We start from the raw sequence: 23,231 nt of genomic DNA, 5'->3' as shown, positions 1-23,231 counted from the left end.
GGCGTTATCAGGGCTGAGTCATGGAAGATAGAAAGAACACTGCCCCACCTGTTTATAGCAGTTGATGAAGATGGGGATTGAAAACATGCATTTGGTTCCATCTTACATTGCAGCCTGAAACAGTGGGGGAATCCCTGATCAGGGGGTGAACACCATCCCCCTTACCCAAATTGGCTCAGGTGTAAAACCCCCACCCTGGGAAGGCCACACACACAGGGGACAATGTCACACTTGCCCTGCTCCAGGGCAAATGGCATCTCTCTAATATTTTCTTATCCAGATTGCAAAATTATTTTGGCACAGTGAGTTCAGGGCACTGTTCTTTGACCCCAGTTGCCTTTGACAACAGCATGGTTCCCTCCTCTGAGGAGGTTGTAGGTCTCTCTGAATGAACTCTTGGAAACTTGGATGCAGCTTCCTCTGAGCAACTTTTTGGGAGAACTGATGAGGAAAATGTCTTTTGTGGGACTGGAGTGTAAAGAAAATATTTTGTTGTCCCTCCTTGAAAAGTTTGTTAAAATCACTGGAGGAAATGGAGCAAATTATACCAGCAAGACTGACAAGGTTCATTCACCCCATGGTGAGGAACACAAGGCTGCTAAAAGTCCCACAAGAAGCCCAGCTCAAGTAGCTAAATTCCCGAATAACTCCTGAATTCCTAGGCTTGGCGGCTTTGCCAAATGTGAGAATCATTTTTCTCTTCATCCCTGTCACCTTTGTGACAGCTACACAGAGCTTCCACTTCCTTTTAATAATATCTGTATTGGGCCGAATTTGCACTTTTCTTTAATTGTAACCTGCCAGCAGCTGAGCTGGAGTTGTGCAGGAACCAAGGAAACTTGGAATTGCCACAGAATTGCTTCTATTGTCAGCCGGTGCTGCGGTGGCCGTGGGGCAGAGGGGTGGGAAAGGGGGTTCCGGGGTGGCAGTGGAGGAAATGCCGGGCCCGGGGGCTGAGCACAGGGCTGAGCACGCAGAGATGGTTTCGTTCTTGCTGAGCTGGCACTGAGCCAAGGCCTGTCCTGCCCCTCATTCGGCCACGCTGGGGAGGGGCTGAGGGTGTGGGGGAGCTTGGGAGGGGACACAGCCAGGACAGGAGATCCCAGCTGACCCCAGGGATACCCCAGACCATAGGACATCATGATCAGTGCATGAAGTGTGGGGAACAAGGAGGAAGGGGGGCACATTTGCAGTGAGGGTTTTGTCTCCCCAGGTAACACTTAGGCAGGATTGGGCCCTGTTTCGCCAGTGGGCAGGGCCCGCACCAAAGACAGACACCAAATTTAACTTAAGGAACAGTGTAATTTAGATAATGCCAATTTGCAAAAAATTACAAAAATATTAGGTAGGCAAAGCAAATAATCATTAGTAAATAATTCCGAAAGAGATGATGTTGAAATGAGTATCACACAACTGTCCATTTCTGGCTGCAGGCTCTGGAGATTCTATCTCTGCCTTCAATCAGGGTTGCATTCCCTAAAGAATCCTGGTACCAAATCCTGCTTTCCAAGGCTGGAACAGTGTCTCAGGTTTAGCTGGATGTGTATTCAATTACCCCCTGTTAAAGTTGGGGCAATTATCATCTGTTAATTGAGCAGTCTACTTTATCTCTTACTGATGAATCCTCCCTCCAGGGAGATATCTTCTGTTAATGGGCCATTGAGTGTCACTGATAAAAATTCCATCATCCCATTGTGAGAAGCTCTGCCCAGAGGGAGGAGCCAAGCATTCCTACCTGGATATAATCTGAGAATTGGCACAACAGTCAGCTTTCTCCTACAGGATTCCCAGAAGAGCAGCTTTCAGCTCCACTGGATCCCGGAGGAAGACCAGGCCAATCGACGCCACAACTGGACCTTCAGAGGAAAACTCCACCCTTCTACAGGATCACTGCTCCAACAGAACCACACCTGTCACTGCAGGAGCACTGCAGCCACCATTTAACAGGAGTGCTACCAACACTCTGACCCACAGGGGGTCAGGTTGTATTCTTACTCTGTAAGTAGTTTTTAGTACTACTGCATTTGTATTTTTAATTTTCCTTCTGAAGAACTGTTATTCCTATTCCCATAGACTTTGCTTGACAGCCCCTTCTTTTGAAAATTATAATTCCAAGGGAAGGGATTAACGTTTTCCATTTCAAGGGAGTCTCCTGCCTTCCTTAGCAGACACTTGTCTTTTCAAACTGACACAATGCCCTGGGATACCCAGGCAGGTGAGGAGCAAGTCAGTGCCCCTTTCCTCCTCTCTCCTGCTCCATCTCCCAGCCCAGCACGGCCCCCGGCTGCAGGACAACCCCGCTGCCAACCCCGTCCTGCCGGGGATGCACTGGGGGGATCTCCTTCCCCTTCCCTGTGGCACAGAGGCAAATCCCATCCTCTCCTTGTCCTTCCTCCCCGAGGGAAGAAGCTGAGGATGGAGACCAGGGAGGACAAATCCCCACAGCAGAACGACGTGGGAGAGGCCATTTTAAATGGCTCCACGGTGCAGAATTCCAACGTGGAGGAAAATCCCAGAGATCCCACAGGAAGAGGGGCTGCAAACCCAGCCCAGTGTGCTCTGAGGGGGAAAGACCCACCCTGAGCAAGGAAGGTGGAGAGAGCTTCAGCCAGAGCTCAGAGCTGGTGGTCCATGAGCAGCTTCATGATGGGGAGAAGCCCCACAAGTGCTTGGGGTGTGGGAAGAGCTTCAGGAAGAGCAGCACCCTGATCAGCCACCAGATGATCCACACTGGGGAATGGCCCTACGAGTGTGGGGAGTGTGGGAAGGGCTTCAGCTGCAGCTCTGCCCTCGTCACCCACCAACGCATCCAAACTGGGGAGAAGCCCTACGAGTGTCCCCAGTGTCAGAAGAGGTTTCACACCAGCTCCCATCTCCTCTGCCACCAGCGAATTCACTCAGATGAGAGGCCCTTCCGCTGCCCTGACTGTGGGAAGGGCTTCAAGCACAACTCCACCCTCATCACCCACCGGCGCATCCACACTGGGGAGAGGCCCTATGAGTGCCCCCAGTGTGGGAAGAGCTTCACAAGCAGCTCTCACTTCACCAGACACCAACGGAACCGCTAGTAAGGAAAGCCCTGCAAATGCCCCAGCTGCAGGAACAGCTTCATGCACCGCTCCAGCTTCATCCCTCTTTAGAGGACCCACGTTGGGAAGAGTCCTGGGGATCCGTTTTGCCCATGATCCATGCTGGGAAGACACCTGTCCCTTTTCCTGCCCGTGACATGATGTGGGATTGAAGAACATGATGGTCTGGCCATGGCCCTTTCATTACATTCACTCCCACCTCAGGTCATTGCCAGGGGCAGGACAGGGACTCTCTCTCTCTCTCCCTGAGGAGAAGGGTGTCCTTTCCAGACAGGGGAAATTGTGGCTGGGAAGAGACAGTCAGTTGTGTTTAGTTTTTCCTGTCAAAGTTTTGTTTATCCCTTCTGTTATCAATATTGTTTCAGTACCATTTGTTCCTTATCTCGTTGCTGTTCCCAATAAATTGTTCTTATCCCAGCCCGGGATCTTTGCCTTTTGTGCTTTCTATGGGAGGCGAGAGGGCAGCGAGGGCAGTGCGGTTTTAGCAGGAGCAGGAAATTGGGGAATCCCATTCCTGATGCCCGGCCCGTGGAAACCGAGCATCCCAGCTGGTGCCAGCCCTGGTGTTCATGGCAACCACCCCTGGCATGGGGTCTCCATGGAGCTGCCAAGGGACTGAGCATAGCAACAGGGTGGCTGGTGATGGTTGCCATGGAAACTGACCACAGCAACAGGGGGCTGGTGATGGTTGCCAGGGAAACTTACCATAGCAACAGGGGGCTGGTGATGGTTGCCTGCTAAGGATCAGATTTGTCACAGGCCCTCAGAGGGGCTCCATGGGGACTTTCCAAGAGTCTCCAGGCTGTTCCAGAGCTGGAATGTCACAGGCAGAGACAGGGGCTCCATGGAGACCTCCCAGGGCTTTCTGGGGATGGTAAAGAGCCCTGTGGTCAGAGGCAGTCACAGCCATTCCATGGTGACATCCCAGGGCACCTTGGGCTGCAAAGGCACCCATCTGTCACAGGCACTCACGGGGGCTCCACGGTGACATCCCAGGAGTCCCCAGGCTGCCAAAGAGCCGGGATGTCCCAGACACTCACAGGGGTTCCTGTCATGGCCACAGTGGGAACTTCAGGTAAAGTTTATTAGAGAAGCTCCTGTTGGGTCACAAGGTGCAGAAAGGATTCCCAATAGTCCCCACAGATCCTCAAATGTCTCCGTTGAGTCAGAGATGACACAGACTCAGATCAGAAGGGTAAGGGCTAAAAGCCACCCATTTTTTCAATCCTCTTCCTTTTGACCTTGGTTTTCTACAGATGGATCTCATTGGTCATTTAATCAACACATTTCACATGATTGGCTGATTAAGACAACCCCCTTCAGTAAACAACTTTATGGAAAAAACAACCTATTACAGACACCACCTGTCCATAATTTACAATTCTTTCTCTCCAGCTTCCTAATGGTTCCCAATCTAATTAATGGGAAAACTCTCTTGCTTTCTCTGTCTCTGACCAGACTCCCATATCCACAGAAAAATACGCCCAAGGACCTCCAGGCTTTGTAATCTCCTTCTGTGAGAGGAGCCTTGGAGCAGCTGGCTCCAATCCCAGCCTCAGACTTTTACAGAGTTCATGGGTAAAGAATTATCAAGGTGAAATTTAACCTTTAGCATTTGTCCCACAGGATTAAGGATGGCAAAGCATATATATATATATAAAAAATTTCTATTATCTATTATGGTAACGATTAGACAAAATTATCTTAGCTTAATCAGAAATATTGAGTCCAAGGTATAAGAGCTGTACCATATTATATTATATTATATTATATTATATTATATTATATTATATTATATTATATTATATTATATTATATTATATTATATTATATTGTAATAATTTATAGAAAGCACTCAGAAGGGATTTCAAAGCAATTTTATTAAAGGAAAAGAAGCTGTTTTTAAGGAGAGATTGATGTCACTCCCACAGACCAATGACCATGGGCAAATCCCTTTGGCTCATCCTGGAGCAGTGACCTTGAAGGGTGTCCCCACTACAGGGAGGAATCTCCACACCCCCCAGGAAAGGAAATGTCAGGGGATGATGCCATTAAAATATGGGATGGGACTTTTCTAGTCTGAGGTGCTGCGCTGTCAGACAGGTGCGCCCAGGCTGGGCCAGCTCAGCAGCTCTGCAGAAGCTCTCACTGGTGTCACTTGGTTGTTCCTTTCTCTGGGGATTTTCCAGCACTGTCACAGCTTCAGCTCCCTCTGAGGATGTTGAACTTTGGGATGGATGAGTCAGACTTGTTTCTGCAATATTCACCCCAAAAGCAGCGTGACCCCCCCCCCCCCCCCCTTCATTTCCCACTGGGGGCTTGGCAAACAGGGCCTTGCTGGAGTTGTTGGAGCCCATTGCAGGCAGAGCCTCCTGCTCCAGCAGGAACTGCCTTTCCTGTGCCATCAGCAGGGCAGGTCCCGCTGCAGGAAAAGCCCCAGGCCAGCCCCAGCACAGGGAAGGCCTCGGGCACAAGGGCAGAGTGCCATCCTGGGAGCTGTGCCAGGGAGAGCCTGAGGAACCAAAGGCACCTTGGCAGCAGCAGCTGCTTGCAGGCCATGGCCAGAAGCCTCCCTTGGCAGCCCGGCCTGGTGGCCACCACTGCAGAGCTGCTGCCTCAGGGCTCATTCCCGGCTGGTCTCTGAAAAGCCACTTCTGCTCCAGGAGCCTGACTGGGAAGCCATTGGCCCCAGCACCTTGGGGACAAGATATCAATGACAAAACTCTTCATGCAAGCAGAGCCAAGGCAGGGGCAGAGGAAAGGGCAGAGCCAGGCCCAGGGGACAGGGCTGCCATGGTGATGGCTGTGAGGGCACTGCCCCTGCAGCAGTCTGCCTGCCCTCAGCAGACATTCTGGCCAGAAGCGTTGTGAGGGCACCCAGCATGGCAGAGAACCCACACTACAGGAATTTTGTCACTGGGGAGTAGAGGGTTTCACCGGGTCAGGTTGCAGAAAGCTCCTGCTCTTGGACAATTCCTGGGATGGGGCAGCCACTTCTCTGAAAAAAACAGCTGCAGTTTCGTGCCACTGTCATCATTGTAAAGTATTTCCTCTTCCAACAAATGTAAATCCACCCTCATTCAGTTTAGAGATATTGACCCTTGTTTTGTCACTGCAAGATTTGGGAGAAAATAACTTTGATCACTGTTTTTCCATTTTAACAGACCTTGGAGAGGACCCAAAAATCTCCCAAGATGGGGTTTGGAGGCCTCATCATAAAACCAGCAGGGACAGTCTGCAGGCTCTGGGGTCAGTGGTGTGGAGACTGAGGACAGAACAGGAATAGCCTGGGAGGGAGTGGAGGATGCTTTTAGAGAGGCTGGGGCTTTCCTTTCTAGTGAGAATGAGCCTGAAGAAGACATAATAGCACCAAGGGCAGCTGGGGAGGTCCAGAGTTGACACCAGGAGAAAGGAATTTCCCTGCCAGGGCAGGGCTGTGGTGCAGCATGTCCCCCAGCAGGAGACTGGAGCAGCCCCAGGCTTTGTGTGGGCAGGCAGGGGCAGGCAGGAGGCAGAGCTGTCAGCAAAGGAAGGGGCCAGCCAGGTGGGGCAGCCGGGGGATGCCCACAGCCTGCAGGGACAGAGGCGCAGGTTTGCTCAGCACCAGAGACACCTTTGCCTTGCTTGTCCCCACCTGTCATCACTGCCTCCAGTGTTCTGCTCTACCTGGAACCTGGGGACAGTTTCTCAGTCCTGTCCCTCAGAAAGATCAATTTTATGCACAAGAAACTTCAGTGTTTCAACCTCACTTTGAGTTCTTGAGAAGTTCTTTGAGCACACTCTGAGGGACTGAGTCCGATGCAAAGAGCACCAAAGCCCCAGAGGGTCATTACAGTCCTTGTGCTGTGTCTGTGCTGCTGAGCTGGGCCGGGCTCCTGGCCCAGAGGCAGCTCCTGGCAAGGGCAGCAGAGCTGCTGAGAGACAGCTCTGGCCAGGAGCAGCTCCTGTGCACAGCCCAGCAGGGCTGGGGCACTGCCAGGGCCCCTCAGGGACACCAGCAGGGCACAGACAGAGCTCCCAGGGGCTCAGCACTGGCAGGGGCTGTGGCATGTCCCAGAGGGGGCTGTGTCACAGCAGCTCCTCTGGGGCTGTGTCATGGAGGCACAGAGCAGCTGTGATGCCAGCAAGGGGCTGTGTGACATCACAGAGTGGGCTGTGTGAGGTCACAGATTGTGCTATGAAATCACAGAGCTCGTTGTGTGAGGTCACTGAGCAGCTACAGCATCACAGAGGGAACTGTGTGACATCACAGAGCAGGCTGTGACATCATGGCATGGCTGTATGACATCACAGAGCTGGCTGTGAGGTCAAAGTGTGTGCTGTGACATTACAGGGTGGCAGTATGACATCACAGAGAGGGTTTTGTGACATCACTGATGGAGTTGTGACATTACCCAGCTGTCTGTGACATCATAGTGTGAGGCCATAGAGCTGATCTTGGCATCATAGAGGGTGGCTGTGTGACATGAGGGAGTGGGTTGTGACATCACTGGGTGGCTGTGTAACATCATAGAGCAGGCTGTGACATCACAGAACAATCTGTGACATCGCAGTGTGACTCTTTGACATCAGAGTCTTCTGTGAAATCACAGAGCAGCTGGGTAATATCACAGGGGACTGTGCAACATCACAGAGGACTGTGTGACATCATAGGAGGCAATGTGACATCACAGGGGCTGTGTGACATCACAGGGGCTGTGTGACATCACAGGTTGCTGTGTGACATCACAGAGGCTGTGTGACATCACAGGGGCTGTGTGAGGTCACTGGGGAGGTCACTCTGCCCCGGCCCCCCTCACAGTTTCCCCCAGAGAAGTCCAACCCTGCTCATGCACAGCGGGGTCCCCTGTCCCCCAGGGTTCCCCTGCCCCCGGCGCCGCAGCCTCCTCCAGAGGATGTTCCACGAGATCGACCCCAGAGCCTGACACAGGGACGGGGGCCAGGGCCCTGGGGGTGGCACAGGGGGACAGGGACCCCCCGGCAGTGTCCCTGTGTACCCCCAGAGCCAGAGCCTGGGCCAGGGCTCCTTCACCCTGTTACCAACGAGGGCCTGAGAGCACTGAAAAAAACCCCAGCAAGGGAGCAGCAAAAACCAGATTTAATATTAAGCAACAGCAGCACAAAGTTCCTTGGCAGGAGTCACTCTGCTTCTGACTGGACACTTCAGGCACACCAAGGAAACAAAGCAACAACAAAACCAAACAAAATCCAGGCAATCAAACCAGAAATGAACCAAGAGCTGTCCCTGTGTGTGTATGAGACACAAGAACAGTGAGGGTAAAAGGAATATGGCCCAAAAGCTTAACAGAGCCCAAACTTAATAGGACTTAACATAACCTTAACTGATACCTTCAACTTCACAATTTAGCAAAAGAACAGCACTTAACAGTATTTAACCTAATTTTTAACTGATGACTTTACAATTTAACAGAGGAATAACATTTAACTGTATTTAACTCCACTTATAACTTATATTAAATAACCTAGCAAAAGAACAACTCTTAGCAGCATTTAACTTAGCTTAGACCTCATGACTTATCCTCACTTACAGGCCTGACTGGCTCAGCTATCCAAGGCACTCAAACCCCTCCGAGAGCAGCATTTCTGCCACATTTCCCCAGCACAGGCACTCCTGTGTGCACACAGACACAAAGAGTCAGTGCAAGGCACCTGGGAGAAATTCCCCTGAGGGCAGGAAATGCTCCCTGTGGATCCTTTGGCATCTCCCCAGAGGGTGAAGGGCTGAGCCTGGAGGAGTGGGGGGATCGGCCCAGGCTCCGTCGTTGTTGGGGATCTCCGAGTGCAGCAAACGGGAGAGCTCCCGGCTGGGAGAGGCCCCACTCAGAGGGAGTCGCTGACCCAGGAGAGCTCCAAGGGCTCCTTTTGGAGCGCTGTTTGTAGGGCCCCAAGAGAGGGGCTTCAGTCCCAGCAATGGTTCATCCTGGCCACACTTGGCACCAACAGCTTTCTTTGGCAGGGTGAGAACAGGGATGTTGTGCCACTGAGGGAACAAAACCAGTTCCCAGGGCTGCTCCTCCAGAAAGCAGGAGCTGGTTGGGCAGCAGCAGTGCCTGGAGCAGACAGTGTTTGTGATGAGCTGCAGAGGAGCTGAGCCCAGGGGCTGTTGGCCAAGGCCGAGCCCCAAGGAGCATTTCTCATCTGGCAGGGCGGCCTGAGAAGGGGAGGGGGGAATGCAGCAGCACAGGGCCCATGGAACCAAGGGAGCATTGTGACACTGTGGGGCCCTGTGAGACCAAGGGACCATTGTGACACTGTGGGGCCTTCTGACACCAAGGGACCATTGTGACACTGTGGGGCCCTGTGAGACCAAGGGAGCATTGTGACACTGTGGGGCCTTGTGACACCAAGGGACCATTGTGACACTGTGGGGCCTCATGGAATCATGGAGAGCATTGTGACATTGCTGGGCCTCATGGAACCAAGGGGACCATACTGACACTGTGTGGTTCCATGGAATGTAGGGATCATTGTGACACTGAGAGGCCCCATCAAACCAAGGGTCCATTGTGACTCTATGGGGCCTCATGTAGCCATGGAGACCATTGTGACACTTTGGGGGGGGGTCATGGAATCAAGGGGCCATTGTGACACTGCAAGACCCCATGGAGCCAAGGGTCCATTGTGACACTGCAAGGCCTAATGAAACCATGGAGAGACCATTAAGACACTTCACAGCCTCATGGAACCAAGGGGCCATTGTGACACTGTGAGGCCTCATGGGATCATGGAGACCATTGTGACCCTGGGGGTCCCCACAGAACCAAGAGGACCATTGTGATGCTGTGGGGCCTCATGAAACCAAGAAGCCTTCGTGACACTGCAGGGCTGCATGGAACCAAAGCTCCAGGGTGACACAGAGGGGCCTCCTGTCATCAATGGTCCATTGTGACACTGTGGAGCCAGAGAAGACCATTGTGACACTGCAAACCCCCAGGGCCCAAAGGTCCATTGTGACATTGCAGGGCTCATGGAACAGAGGAGTCACATGACATTGTGGGGCCTATGGAACCACGGAGACCATTGTGACACCGTGGGGCCTCATGGTATCATTGGGACCATTGTGACACTGCAGAGCCTAATGGAATTTTTGGGACCATTGTGACACTGCAAGGCCTTCTGGAACCTAGGAGTCATTGTGAAACTGTGTGCCCCCATAGAAACAAGTCATCATCCCACCATTCCCATAGGCACTGTGGGGCCTCATGGATCCAAGGAACCATTGGGACATTGTGGGGCCCCACAAAACCAAGGGAACACAGAAAAGGTCTGGCTGGTTTGGCCTCCCAGGGGCCACCTGACTGGTCCAGCTGATCTTGGCATGTTGAGGGTCTCTTCTCTTCTGCTGCTGAAACACTGGGGCTCCATGCTTTCCTTCATATGGAAAAGATCTGTCCTTCTCCTCCAAGAACCCATGGCCAAAATTTGGATTTCACCTCCAAATTTCCCTATATCCAGGGATTGTTCCAATAGGAATATTGCCAGGACAAATTTGGCTGGCAATGCTCTCACAAAGGTCACCTCTCTTCTATCCCCAAAACACTGGGGAAGGCTCCATGCTTTCCTTCCTATGGGAAAGAGCTGTCCTGCTTCTCCAGGCACCCATGGACAAGACTGGGATTTCACTCCAAAATTCCCTATGTCCAAAGACTGTTCCCAGAAAAATCTGCCATTCCTGACAAGTCTGGCTGGACTTGGCCTAGTGAGGCTCAGACCTGCCTTTCAAATACTGGGACTCCGTGCTTTCCTTCCTATGGAAAAGAACTCTCCTCCTTGTCCAGATGCCCACGGCCACATTTGGGGTTGCACCTCCAACATTCCCTGTTGTGACAGACTGAAGGAGATTGTTGGCTTGAAACATTTCATGTGTGGGGGAGGAAGGGGCAGGTCCAGCCTTGCCCTGCCCTGGAACCCCAGCCCTGCCCTGTCCTGGAACCCCAATCCCCCCAGAGCCTCTATCCCAGCCCAGCAGTGGCTGCCAGTCCCTGGCACAGCACAGGCAATGCTCCACAGCCACCTCTGCAGCCCCAGCCCAGCTCCTGAGGGACCAAATGAGCCCAAGCCCCACCTGGGGGAAGGGCCCAGGGAGACCAAGGCTGACCACAAGGCAAGTACACATCTTACCCTGCATCCTCTTGGAATTTCCATCCGAACAATGCTGGAATGCAGGAGTTGGTAGCTGTGTGTGTGTGCTTCTCTGCATCTTTTTTGCCTTTCTCTCTTTCTGTCTATTCTTCTTCTGTTTTTGTGCTCCTGCAAATTTTGTTTAACATTAAATTGAACAGGCTTAGAGTTTGTGAAGTTGAATGGGCAAAGTCAATGCTTTGAGAAGTATTTTTTGTTGATTGAATGTCTGTCGTAGTTTGACATGAGAAGAATTTTTAAAAGTAATACAAAAATTTTGTGTAACTGGCCGTCTGTTAAACCACTGAGATACTGAACATGCCTCTGTGAAACACAAATGTTAAATATGAAAAAACCCAGAAACCTCCTCTTTCTTTTCCAGTCAATAAAGAAGTAGTGGCCCTGGCCCCAGCCCCCATCCGAACCAAACCAAACCAAACCAAACCAAACCAAACCAAACCAAACCAAACCAAACCAAACCAAACCAAACCAAACTAAACCAAACCAAACCAAACCAAGGAACCCTGCCATGGGCTGAGCCCCTTCCCCCCTCCCCAGGCTGCCCCCCCCCCACCCCCATTGGCCCCATTCTGACCAAACCAAACCCCAACAACTCCCAAAAAGGAAAACAAAAGGGGCTACAAAACCCCAACCAGAACAAAGCCAGCCACAGCTATTAAAATCCTACCATTAAGTCGCCTCTCCCAACACAAGTAAAACAAAAAACCCCTACAACCCAAAACTTAAACATAAAAGTCAAAAACCAACCATAAAATCAATTCTAGCACAACCCAACCACAACTTCCACCACAAGTTACTGGCAGGTCAGGTGCTAACCCTTTCAATACTTCAATCCTCCCTCAAGTAAAAGGAAAAACCAAAATACAAACATATAAAAAACCAAAATACAAACATATAAAAAAAAATAACATAAAACCATCAAAGTCAGTAAAGAAGAAATTAAATCCCAAATTAAAAAAAGGAAAAAGTACATTAATCTTAAAATTAAAATTCTCTTAAAAACTATTAAGAGAAAAATCTTTTTCTATATAACATATAAAACTATAAAATATTCAAATTAATTTCAAACAAAAACCTGCATACTAAAATAAACAAATGTAAAATAACTGTAATTTCATAAAAAGTTTAAATAGGGGCGGAATAAGTAATCCAGTATCCCCAAGAGAAGATCTCTATTCCCAGAAATAAAAATAATTTTAAAAGTAAATAATAAAAACTTTTACCTTTAAATAACTCATCTTTACAACAAAACCCCATAAGTTGACATGGCCCATCAACAAGCTGTGAAAAAGCAATAAAAACAACTTCACAATAACAAAGTTCCCCAGACATCTGTTATCCATGACAAAATTAAGAACCACAAAAAACTTTTTCCTCTTGTAAAAAAATCTCCTTAACCTTAACAAGAAAAACTTCTTTTCCTAAGTAAACTAAAAAAGACTATTCTAGAAACAGCAAACTAACTAGAAATTTTAAATTTACTTTCTTTACATTGTCAGTAAAAAGAAAAAATTGTAAATTAAAAAAAAGCATTCTAAAGAGTTTATTTTATTTCTTACTACACTTTTTCCTTTTTAATTTCTATTTAATGAAATTTTCTTTATACCCTTTTAAAATTTTAGGCCTACTTTAGCATTCTCGTATTCCTATCTCAAAACAATATAAACACATAAATAATTAACCGACACTAAAACCCACCACACTCATCAATCCATTAATTAAGAAATCTCAAAATTAGAAAAATCTTAAATTAATAAACTAAAACCCCTACAATGCCATATAAACATTTTGCAAAAGTTTCTCTGACTTTGTAAAGTTGCCAGTAAAAGCTGTTTTGTTGTTTTGAGCTCCTGAGAATTGCTTGTTGGTATTTCTCCAGGGAGTCCAACTCAGAGGACACAAACAATTGTAATTCCTTTTAAATGTCTCCTTGAGAGAGTTATTTTAGGGATGGGAGTCAGGGCTTGTCTGTGCTGCTTGGCCCAGCCCAGGCAGGGCTTTCCCAGCCACATTCCACACTCCATTGCCCAGCTGGAGCCGCTGGTGCCTCTGAGTTGTGCTGCCCCAGCCCCAGGGACGCTCTCCTTGTCTGCCCATTCCCCCACGGTCTCTGGGCAGGGATGGCCTCAGTGGGGGCTGCTGACATCCTCAGCAACTTGGAGGCTGCTGCTGAATTTCACTGCTCCAGAGGCTTCTTCAGCCTTCAGCTCTTCAGTGCAGGAATTCAGTGTCCCAGGGCTCATGAACATTCAGAACACCTGAACAAGCCAAGCCTCTGGGAATAATTTGATTTAATTTTCCAAATCACTTGTTCAGCCTTCAGCTCCTCAGTTCAGGAATTCATTGTCCCAGGGCTCATTAACATTCAGAACACCTGAATAAGGCAAGCCTCCGGGAAAAATTTGATTTAAGTATTTAAATATTTTGTGGATAAGATGTCATTTGTGTGTTCAAAGTGAATGCATTATATTTATAAAGACAGTGAGAAAAGATTTTTAAGTCCTGTTCAGGATTTTTTCTGTTCATAAATCAATATGTGCCGTCTCCAATTGACACTGAATCCAAGTACCTCCTCATACAGTTTGACTGGATTTTAAAATCAAGACCCTTCATGGCTGACAATCAATCAGACTCTGTCCCTACCCCCAGCCCACCATTTCCCCCATCCAAGCCCTGGCACTCAGAGCAGCCTTGTGCAAATCTGAGCTCCCTCCAGCCCAGGCTGTACCTGCAGCTTTCAGCTCCTTGGCTCCAACTCCCACCTGCTTTCCTTGCAGAAGGAGCTGCCCGAGACACAGAGGGATGTTCATTTCTTGTCAGCCAACAAAGCCAAGGCAAGGCACAGCTCCATCAAATGCAAAAGTCATTCCTCTGCTGGATATTAAATCCACTTTGCACAGCAGACAGTCTCAGAGCAATGGAAAACACCTTCTGTACCCAGCAGAGATCCCAAGGTCCCCCCAAACCTCCCTGCCCCGATTATGCCCAGATTTGCTCTTTGCACACACGAGTCACAGGCTGAAGTCAGGAGCTCCCTCCATGCCCTGAGGGAGGAAAAGAGAGAAAGGGGATGAAGAGCTCTCCTGTGCAGAGCCAAGGTCCAAGTGCAGCCCCTGCAGTGGGAACCACAACTCATCAGGTTTGTGTCCTTTGGGCTCAGGGCCTGGTGACACTCAGAGGCACAGAAAGGTTTCTTGCCAACAAACACAAGTTGAACATTTGAACAGTTTAAGAACCATCACAGCTCTTCCCTCAGCTGTCTGGGATGTCCCAGCCGCATCTGACATGTCCACCATCCCCCAGGGATTTCTGTACAGAACAGTTTTAGGCAAAGACATAAGAAAAATTCAGTGATAGATAGAAACACAATTAAGATCTTGAGTAATGTGATATTTATTTGAACTTCAAAAATATTGGGCAAGTCCCTGCACCTCAAAGCATGAAACCAGTCATTTGACAGGCACTTGTATGCCCAGAGAGCATCTGCTGGAGGAAATGCGTAAGCAGCAATGTGGACATAGATTCAGCTGGTCTAGTGAAGGGGTGTCCTTAGACATGGCCATTTAAACAGGAGACCTGGAAACACCTAAAGGAAGAAGGAGAGGAAGTATTACAGTGGATATTGGTGACACAAGTCCACAGGAAGACCAGCATTTCTTCTCCTTCTGCCATCAATACACTTTCAGGAACTTCATTTTCCTGGTTGGAAAATTTTGCCATTTCTTAAAAGTACCCAGAAAATAAAGATTTGTTTGTATATTATGAAACTAACCGGTATTAACACTTGTGCCCCTTTCTAGGCAGACATCAGCTGTGTGCCCATGAACAGGCAGTGCCACTTGTGCCCTGAGCTGCCCAGCTGGGATTGGATCTCTCACAGAGCACCTGAGGGACAGCAGAGCACCTTGCAAGCTGCAGGACCCTGACAGCGCCACAGGGCTCCTGTCCCATCAACATCTGCTCTGCTCCAGTGTGAAACAGGGCCCAGCATGGTGCCAGGATCATCAGAGAGCTGAGGTGTGTGCTGGAATTCAATGGCCTCCCCATCCCACAGCAGCCCTGCATTTCCCTGCTGCAGCCTTGGTCTCCAGCCCAGCCATGGAGGCTCTTTGGGCTCTGGAGTGTTGCTGCAGCCCCAAGGGCAGCTGAGCTCTGCCTTTGGCACAGTCAGGCCTGGCCAGCGCAGGCCATGCTCAGCAATTGCTTGTGTGTGCCTGGCCTTGCTGTCAGCCCCGGCAGCGGCTGCGTGGCCCCTTTGTGGCCCTGGGCAGGCCCAGCCATGGTGGCCCAGCCCCTGTGCAGGCCCAGCCCAGGCCAGGAGCATTGCGGCTGGGAACGGCCCCTGTGCCGTGGTGCCCACAGCAGCCTTGGGGCTCTGTGCCCCATGGCCTCCCTGCTGGGCAGCCTCTGCCAGCTCCTGCAGAGCCCGTGGCACCTGTGGGGCTGCACAGACAGCCCTGCCCCGGGCTCTGCCGGCCTCTGGGCCAGCAGAGAGGCAGCCAGGGCTGGCCATGGCTGGGAACAGGCCCTGAGCCCCGCAGGAGGATGGAGCTGGGCCACAGCCCAACTCAGCCCAGGCCAAAGCTGGGCTCAGCAGCCAGGGCTGCCAACGCATGGGCACAGAGGCTGGCGCTGACAGATGTCCTGGGCCCCCTCCCTGCTCTGTCCATGCCACCAAGGGCACAGAGCAGCCTCTTCTCTGGGCCACTTGCCTGTTTGCAATGCCTCGCACAGGCGCTGGCCCTGCCCCACAAGGCCTGGCCTGAGTCCTGCCCATGCACGCTCAGCCAGGCTGAGATGGACACTGATGGTTTCTGGGCCAGGCTCTCGGAGCCGGGCCCAGCTCCCTGCAAGCTCTGCCAGCTGCCCTGAGCTCTGGGCAGCACCAAGGGCCTCTCTGAGCCCAGCCTAGCCCAGCCGGCTCTGGCCCCACAGCTCTGCTCAGGCCAGGCTGCTCTGGGCACTGGCCCCACGGCCTCAGCCCCTGCCAAGGCCACAGCAGCAGCTGCAGCTGCCACAGGACTCAGCCCCAGCCATGGGGGAAGGTGCTTGGCCAAGGCCAAAGGAGGCTCCCTGGCTGCCCTGCTCCCCTCGGCCTGAGGTGCAGAGATCTCTGCAGCACCTGCTGCCATCCCATCTGCCCAGGGCAGCACCAGAGCCCCGGCCTTGGGGCCCTCAAGAGCTGCTCCTGCTCCAGGCCCAGGGTCCATCCCAGAGCTGGGCCAGCCACAAAGCTGTGCCCATTTCTGTTCATTGCTGCTCTGATGGGCATTGATCCTCAGCCACTCGGAGGCTGCTGATGAATTTTACTCCTCCAGAGGCCTTGTCTTTTTTGTGCTCTTCAGTTCAGGAATTCAGTGAGAAAAGCTCATAAATATTGGTTTGAAACACCTGAACAAGAAAAGCCCATGGGAATAATTGAAGTTTTCAATTGTTCTGTATTTAAATAGACATTTCAGAAGTGTATCCAAAGTGAATATGCTATATTGAAAATAATGCGGAGAGAATTGTTTTGCCTGTTGAAGTTTTCTTTTCCTGTTTATAGATTGATATCAGCAATGTCCAATAATATTGGCCCCCAGCACCTCCTCATGCACTCTGAGCAGATATGAAAATCAAGACCCTTCATGGCTGATAATCAATCACACTTTGTCCTTATCCCCTCCCCACCATTTCCTTCACCCACCCCCTGGCACTCAGAGCAGCTGAGGAATGGAGTCACATCCAGAGGTGTCCCCAGGGCTCAGGACTGGGGACAGACCAATTCAATCTCTTTACTGCTGATCTGGACGAGGCCATCGAGGGCACCCTCAGGCAGTTCCCAGGTGAGCCCAAGCTGGGTGGGAGTGTGGCTCTGCTGGAGGGCAGCAAGCTCTGCAGAGGGATCTGGACAGGCTGGAACCAAGGGCCCAGGACAATGGGATGAGGTTCACCAAGGCCAAGGGCCGGGTCCTGCCCTGGGCTCACAGCCACCCCAAATCCCTGGCCATGCCCTGCCTCTGATCTCCACAGCCTGTCCTGTTTCCTTCATCCCTGCATTGCCAGGGACTTTCTGGGACAAGGGAGCTCTGCTCTGGGGATGGAGGGAGGTGCAAGTGCAGCCACTGGAGTGGGAACCACAGCTCATCAGGTTTGTGTCCTTTGGGGGTCAGGAACTGGTGAGACTCAGAGGAACAGAAAGTTTCTCTTCATGGCCAACAGACCACAGTTGAACAGGACACAATTTAATAACAATCACGCTCTTCCCTGAGCTATGTGCAACGTCCCAGCAGCATCTGATAAGTCCACCACCCACAAGTGATTTCCATCCTAAAAGTAGTTTTAGGCAAACGTGGTTCTGTGACAGATATAAACACAATTAGGTTCTTGTATCAGGATGCTCATCCTGGAGTGGGGGCAAAACAGCTCCAACAATTCCTGATTTGCAAAGCTGTCAGTGGTGGATGGAGAAGGGAGGTCAGGCTGCTCTTGGTGCTGAGGAAATGCTGAAACCAGCCTGACTCATTTCATCTCCTCCTGTCCTGGCTGATCTCCCCTCTTTCCCCTTCCACCCATTGGCTTTTGTCTCCCACCAGGCCCCCGGTGAAGAGCCTGGCTCTGTGTTCTCCATCCCCTCCTCGCTGGCACTGCCAGGCTGGGATGAGGAGCCCCTCAGCCTTCCCTGCTCTGGGCTGGACAAGCCCAGCTCCCTCAGCCTCTGCTCACAGCCCAGGGGCTCCAGCCCCACCTTGGAGGCCCTTCCCAGACCCTGCTCCAGCTGCCAGACATCTTTCCTGCCCTGGGCTACCCAACCCAGGCCACAGTGACCTGGATAATCCATGCCCTTGATGTCCTGTTCACACAGCCCTGGCCCCTTGTCCCCATGTCAGGCTCTGGGCTGGATCCTGTGGAACATCCTTTGGTGGAGGCTGTGGCTCCAGGTGGGCCGGGGGGATCCCAGGGGACAGGGTCCCCGCTGGGCATGGACAGCATTGGACTTGTTGGGAGAAACTGTGAGGGAGAGCTGGGGCAGAGTGACCAACCCAGTGACCTGACACAGCCCCTCTGGGATGGCACACAGCCCCTCTGGGATATCACAGCCTGCTCTGTGAGCTTACAGCCCCTTCTCTAATGTCACACAGCTGGTCTCTGATGACACAGCCAACTCTGTGATGTCATAGACTGCCTCTGTGATGTCAGACCTCTGCCCTGTGATGTCACAGCTGGCTCTGTGATGTCACAGAGGCAGTCTATGATGCCATAGCTGCTCAATGACCTCATATATCCCATTCTGTGATATTATACCCTACTCTGTGACCTCATGTTACCAGATGATCAATTGTCTCCACCCGGTGAGCTGACACCTGGAGCTTGTTCTCCACATCCCCAGGCCCATGGAAACCACACAAGGCCCATTGTGTGAGAAGGGGAACTGGAAGTTCAGCAGCCTCAGGGTCCTGCCAGCTCAGCCAGGCCCACTGGAACATTGGGGTCCACGACCACCAGGGACCACCAGAGAGACCCCCAGGACAGAAGAACACATGGGTACAGGGGAAGGGGGAATATGCTAATGATTTTGGGGAAATGATTATCATCTGTATGTTTAGTCCAGGACAATCAATGAATGTGTGTGCAAAATATAGAAAATAAACAGAAACTTTCCTGTACTCAGCATGCAGGGCTTTGGGAGGAGCTCTCCCCTGTGCAAGCAGCTGAATAAAGAATGTTGCTTCTTAATGCTACACTGGTGTTAAGGAGTTTTCTGGTTTACCGGATTGTTGGTAACACTCCCACTGCCAAGGAAAGCTCTGTCTGCTGCTGTTCACAGACAGAGAAGGGCTGGGGGCAGATGTGGGGCTCAGAGGCTGCCTGGGGCACAGTGGCCATGAAATAATCAAGTTTTCAATGTTCTGCGAAAGAAGGAGGGGCAGCAACAAAACTTCTACACTGGAATTAGGAAGGGCAGACTTTGGCCTGTTTAGAATGCTGATTTGGGGAATATAAAATCAGGTACTGACTTTTTTAAAAAGAAACAGCCCTTTAAATCAAAGGGGTCCAGGAAGGATGGACACATTTCAAGAAAGTAATATTAAGGGGAAGAGCAGCCTCTCCCAGTGTGGCAAAAGATGAGCTGGTGATGAAAATGACTGGCCTGGCTGCCCATGGAGCTTTTGTGGGAAGTCAATGGAAGGAAGCGTGAGCATCACCTTTGGACACAAGGTCAGGAAACTTAGGAAGTGTTTAAGGAGGTTATTAGCTTATGCAGAAAGAAAAGGAAAGAGGTGAAACCTCAATTAGAGTTTAACCTGTCCACTTGTGTGAAAAATAATAGAAAATGTGTCTATAAATAAATTAATTGCAAGATGTGGGATAAGGAGAACCTCTATTCTTTATTGGATGCAGTGGAGAATATAGTAAAGGAAGATAAAGAAAAGGCTGAGCTACTTAACACCTTGTTTGTCCCAATTTTCAATATTAGGACAGGTTGTCCTCAGGACAAGTGTTCTCCTGAGCTGGTAGATGGGCACAGGGAGCAGAACAGCCCCCTGGAATCCAGGAGGAAGCAGCTGGCGACCTGCTGAGACACTCAGATGCTCACAGGTGTATGGGATCAGATGGGATCCATCCCAGGGGGATGAGGGAGCTGTGGATGAGCTCCCCAAGCTGCTCTCCATCATTTACCATCAGTCCTGGCTCGGCAGGGAGGGCCCAGAGCACTGGAGGTGCCAGTGTGAGCCCATCCCCAGGAAGGGCTGGAAGGAGGAGCTGGGGAACTCCAGGCGTGTCAGCCTGACCTGGGTGCCTGGCAAGGTTATGGAACAGATCACCTTGAGTGCCATCACAGGGCACCCACAGGATGGCCCAGGGATCAGAGCCAGCCAGCGTGGATTTAGGGGTGGCAGATCCTGCCTGACCAACCTGGTCTCCTTTTATGCCCAGGTGACCCAGCTGTGGATGTGGGAAAGGCTGTGGATGTTGTGTGCCTGGACTCCAGCAGAGCCTTTGACTCTGTCTCTGACAGCATTCCCTGGAAAAGCTGCAGCCCACGGCTTGGGCAGGTTCCCTCCTGGCTGGGAGATTTAAGAGCTGGCTGGAGGCTGGGCCCAGAGAGTGGTGGGGATGGTGCTGCACCCAGCTGGTGCCCAGGCACTGGTGCTGTCCCCAGGGATCTTTGCTGGGCCCAGTCCTGTTTAATATCTTCACTGATGGTCTGGGTGAGGGGATCGAGTGCAGCATTCACAAATTGCAGATGGCACCAAGCTGGGTGTGAGTGTGGATCTGCTGGAGGGCAGGACAAGAAGACACAGCCTTAAGCTGCACCAGGGGAGGCTCAGGCTGGACAATAGGAAGGAGTTCTTCACAGAAAGGGTGAGTGGGAACTGGAATGGGCTGGCCAGGGAGGAGGTGGCAGAGTCACTGTCCCTCTCCAGTGGCACTCAGTGGCATGGTCTGGGTGACAAGGCAGTATTGGGGCATTGGTTGGACTTGATGATCCCAAAGGTCTTTTCCAGCCTATTTGATTCTGTCATTCTGTGATGATTGGGACACTCTGTGGCCATTGTGACACCCTGGGGCCCCGTGGAACCAGGGGGCCACGGTGGAACTGCAGCACCAGTGAGAACATGGTGACACTGTGAAGCCCCATGAAACCAAGGAGTCCATTCTCACATTTTGGGGACCCATGGAACCAAGGAAACCAGTGTGACAGTGCAGGGCCTGATGTGACCATAAGGCCATTGTGACACTGAGGGGCTCCGTGGAACCAAGGACATCTTTGCAGATGTCACCAAGCTGGATGTGAGTGTTGATCTGAGGGAACATAGGAGTGGTCTGCACAGGAACCTTGGTAGGATGAATCCAACACGGTGAGGTTTAACAAGTCCAAGTGCCGGGCCCTGCACTTTGGCCACAACAACCCCTGCAGCACTACAGGCTGGGGACAAAGTGGCTGGAGAGCAGCCAGGCAGAAAGGGACCTGCAGGGACTGATGGACAGCAGGCTGGACATGAGGCAGCAGTGTGCCCAGGTGGCCAAGAAGGCCAATGGCTCCTGGCCTGGATCAGGAATGGTGTGGCCAGCAGGAGCAGAGCTCCTGTGCCAGCACTGATCTGCCCCCAGCTCTGCACACAGACATTGCTGCTGCAGCTCCAGAGAAGGGAACACAAGGGCATGTCTGGAAAAATCTTTGCTGGGAGATCCTTTAGTTTCTTTAAAGCCACACGGAGTGCAGCCTCTCACTGACACAGTCTGTGGCCATGTGGAAGATGGAGAGAAACAAAATGAGAAATGGCAAAACCAATGGCTTTTCTTTGTGGATATTATTAAAAAACTGAAACATGGGGAAAAAAAGAACAAACCCACAACCAAACCCAAAAGAATTATCAAAGGTGATTTATATTACATGGCCTGTCCCTGCTGCAGCCCCAGCACTGCCACCCCCAGGGCTGTGCCCGGCCCCGAGAGCACTCAGGCCCTGCAGCAACACCAGGGCCACCAGGGCAGCAGGGCAGGGCCACGGCAGCAGCACTGGCAACACCAAGTGCTGCTGCTGCTGCTGGGCACAGCTGCTGGGCCAGCCCTGATCTGCCCCAGCTCTGCACACAGACATTGCTGCTGCAGCTCCAGAGAAGGCAACAAAAGAGAATCTCTGCAGAAAACTCTGCTGGGAGATCCTTTAGTTCATTTAAAGCCACCGAGAGCGCAGCCCCTCCTTGACACAGTCTGTGTCCACAGGGAAGGTGGAGAGAAACAAAATGAGAAATGTCGGAAGCAATGACATTTCTTTGTGGATACGGAAAAAGTAAAACAAAGAAAAAGAACCTCCGAAATGAAACCAAGCAGAAGTATCAAAGATTAGTTTTATTTCAAGTGATTTTCAGAAATTGGCCATCAGTTTAATGTTTTCGAAAGCATCCAGTCATCAGTGTCCACACTGCAGCCTTGAGCTCCTGGTTCCTCAGGCTGTAGATGAGGGGGTTCAGGGCTGGAGGCACCACTGAGTACAGAACTGACAGGGTCAGATCCAGGGATGGGGAGGACATGGAGGGGGCCTTCAAGTTGGCAAACGCTGCAGTGCTGAGGAACAGAGAGACCACAGCCAGGTGAGGGAGGCAGGTGGAAAAGGCTTTGTGCCGTCCCTGCTCAGAGGGGATCCTCAGCACAGCCCTGAAGATCTGAACATAGGAGAAAACAATGAACACAAAACAACACAATACCAAACAGCCACTAACCGCAAGAAGCCCAAGTTCCCTGAGGTAGGATTTGGAGCAGGAGAGCTTGAGGATCTGAGGGATTTCACAGAAGAACTGTCCCAGGGCATTGCCATGGCACAGGGGCATGGAAAATGTATTGGCCGTGTGCAGCAGTGAATAGAGAAAGGCACTGGCCCAGGCAGCTGCTGCCATGTGGGCACAAGCTCTGCTGCCCAGGAGGGTCCCGTAGTGCAGGGGTTTGCAGATGGACACGTAGCGGTCGTAGCACATCACAGTCAGGAGGAAATACTCTGCTGTAGCGCAGAAAACAAAGAAAAAGAGCTGCGCAGCACATCCAGTGTAGGAGATGTTGCTGGTGTCCCAGAGGGAATTGTGCATGGCTTTGGGGACAGTGGTGCAGATGGAGCCCAGGTCAGCGAGGGCCAGGTTGAGCAGGAAGAAGAACATGGGCGTGTGCAGGTGGTGGCCGCAGGCTACGGCGCTGATGATGAGGCCGTTGCCCAGGAGGGCAGCCAGGGAGATGCCCAGCAAGAGGCAGAAGTGCAGGAGCTGCAGCTGCCGCGTGTCTGCCAATGCCAGCAGCAGGAAGTGCCTGATGGAGCTGCCGTTGGACATTTGCTGTGCCGTGACATGGGGATCTGTAAGAAAAGTAATCATGGAATAGTTGGGTTTGGAGAGGACTTGAAATATCCCAGCAGAGCCTGGGGGCACTTTCCCCCCACTGCCTGCCCAGGGCTCTGCTGCCTGGAGCTGTCCCTGCCAGCAGCTGCTTCCCTGTGCCCAGGGC

General features: G+C 51.4%; 1 protein-coding gene and 1 pseudogene across 1 annotated transcript; one reads left to right on the top strand and one right to left on the bottom strand.

The window, feature by feature from the left end:
• Positions 1-23,231, top strand: part of LOC118700713 (zinc finger protein 271-like) — a 342,045-nt pseudogene that overhangs the window by 231,342 nt on the left and 87,472 nt on the right.
• On the bottom strand, positions 22,083-23,059 carry LOC118700726 (olfactory receptor 14J1-like). Its single transcript, XM_036405317.2, has one exon. The coding sequence runs from the start codon at positions 23,057-23,059 to the stop codon at positions 22,127-22,129; it is 933 nt and encodes a 310-aa protein (XP_036261210.1). The 3' UTR covers positions 22,083-22,126.

This window comes from Molothrus ater, chromosome 35, assembly GCF_012460135.2.
Source record: "Molothrus ater isolate BHLD 08-10-18 breed brown headed cowbird chromosome 35, BPBGC_Mater_1.1, whole genome shotgun sequence".
Lineage (NCBI taxonomy): Eukaryota > Metazoa > Chordata > Aves > Passeriformes > Icteridae > Molothrus > Molothrus ater.
This window is presented reverse-complemented; position numbering and strand designations above follow the sequence as displayed.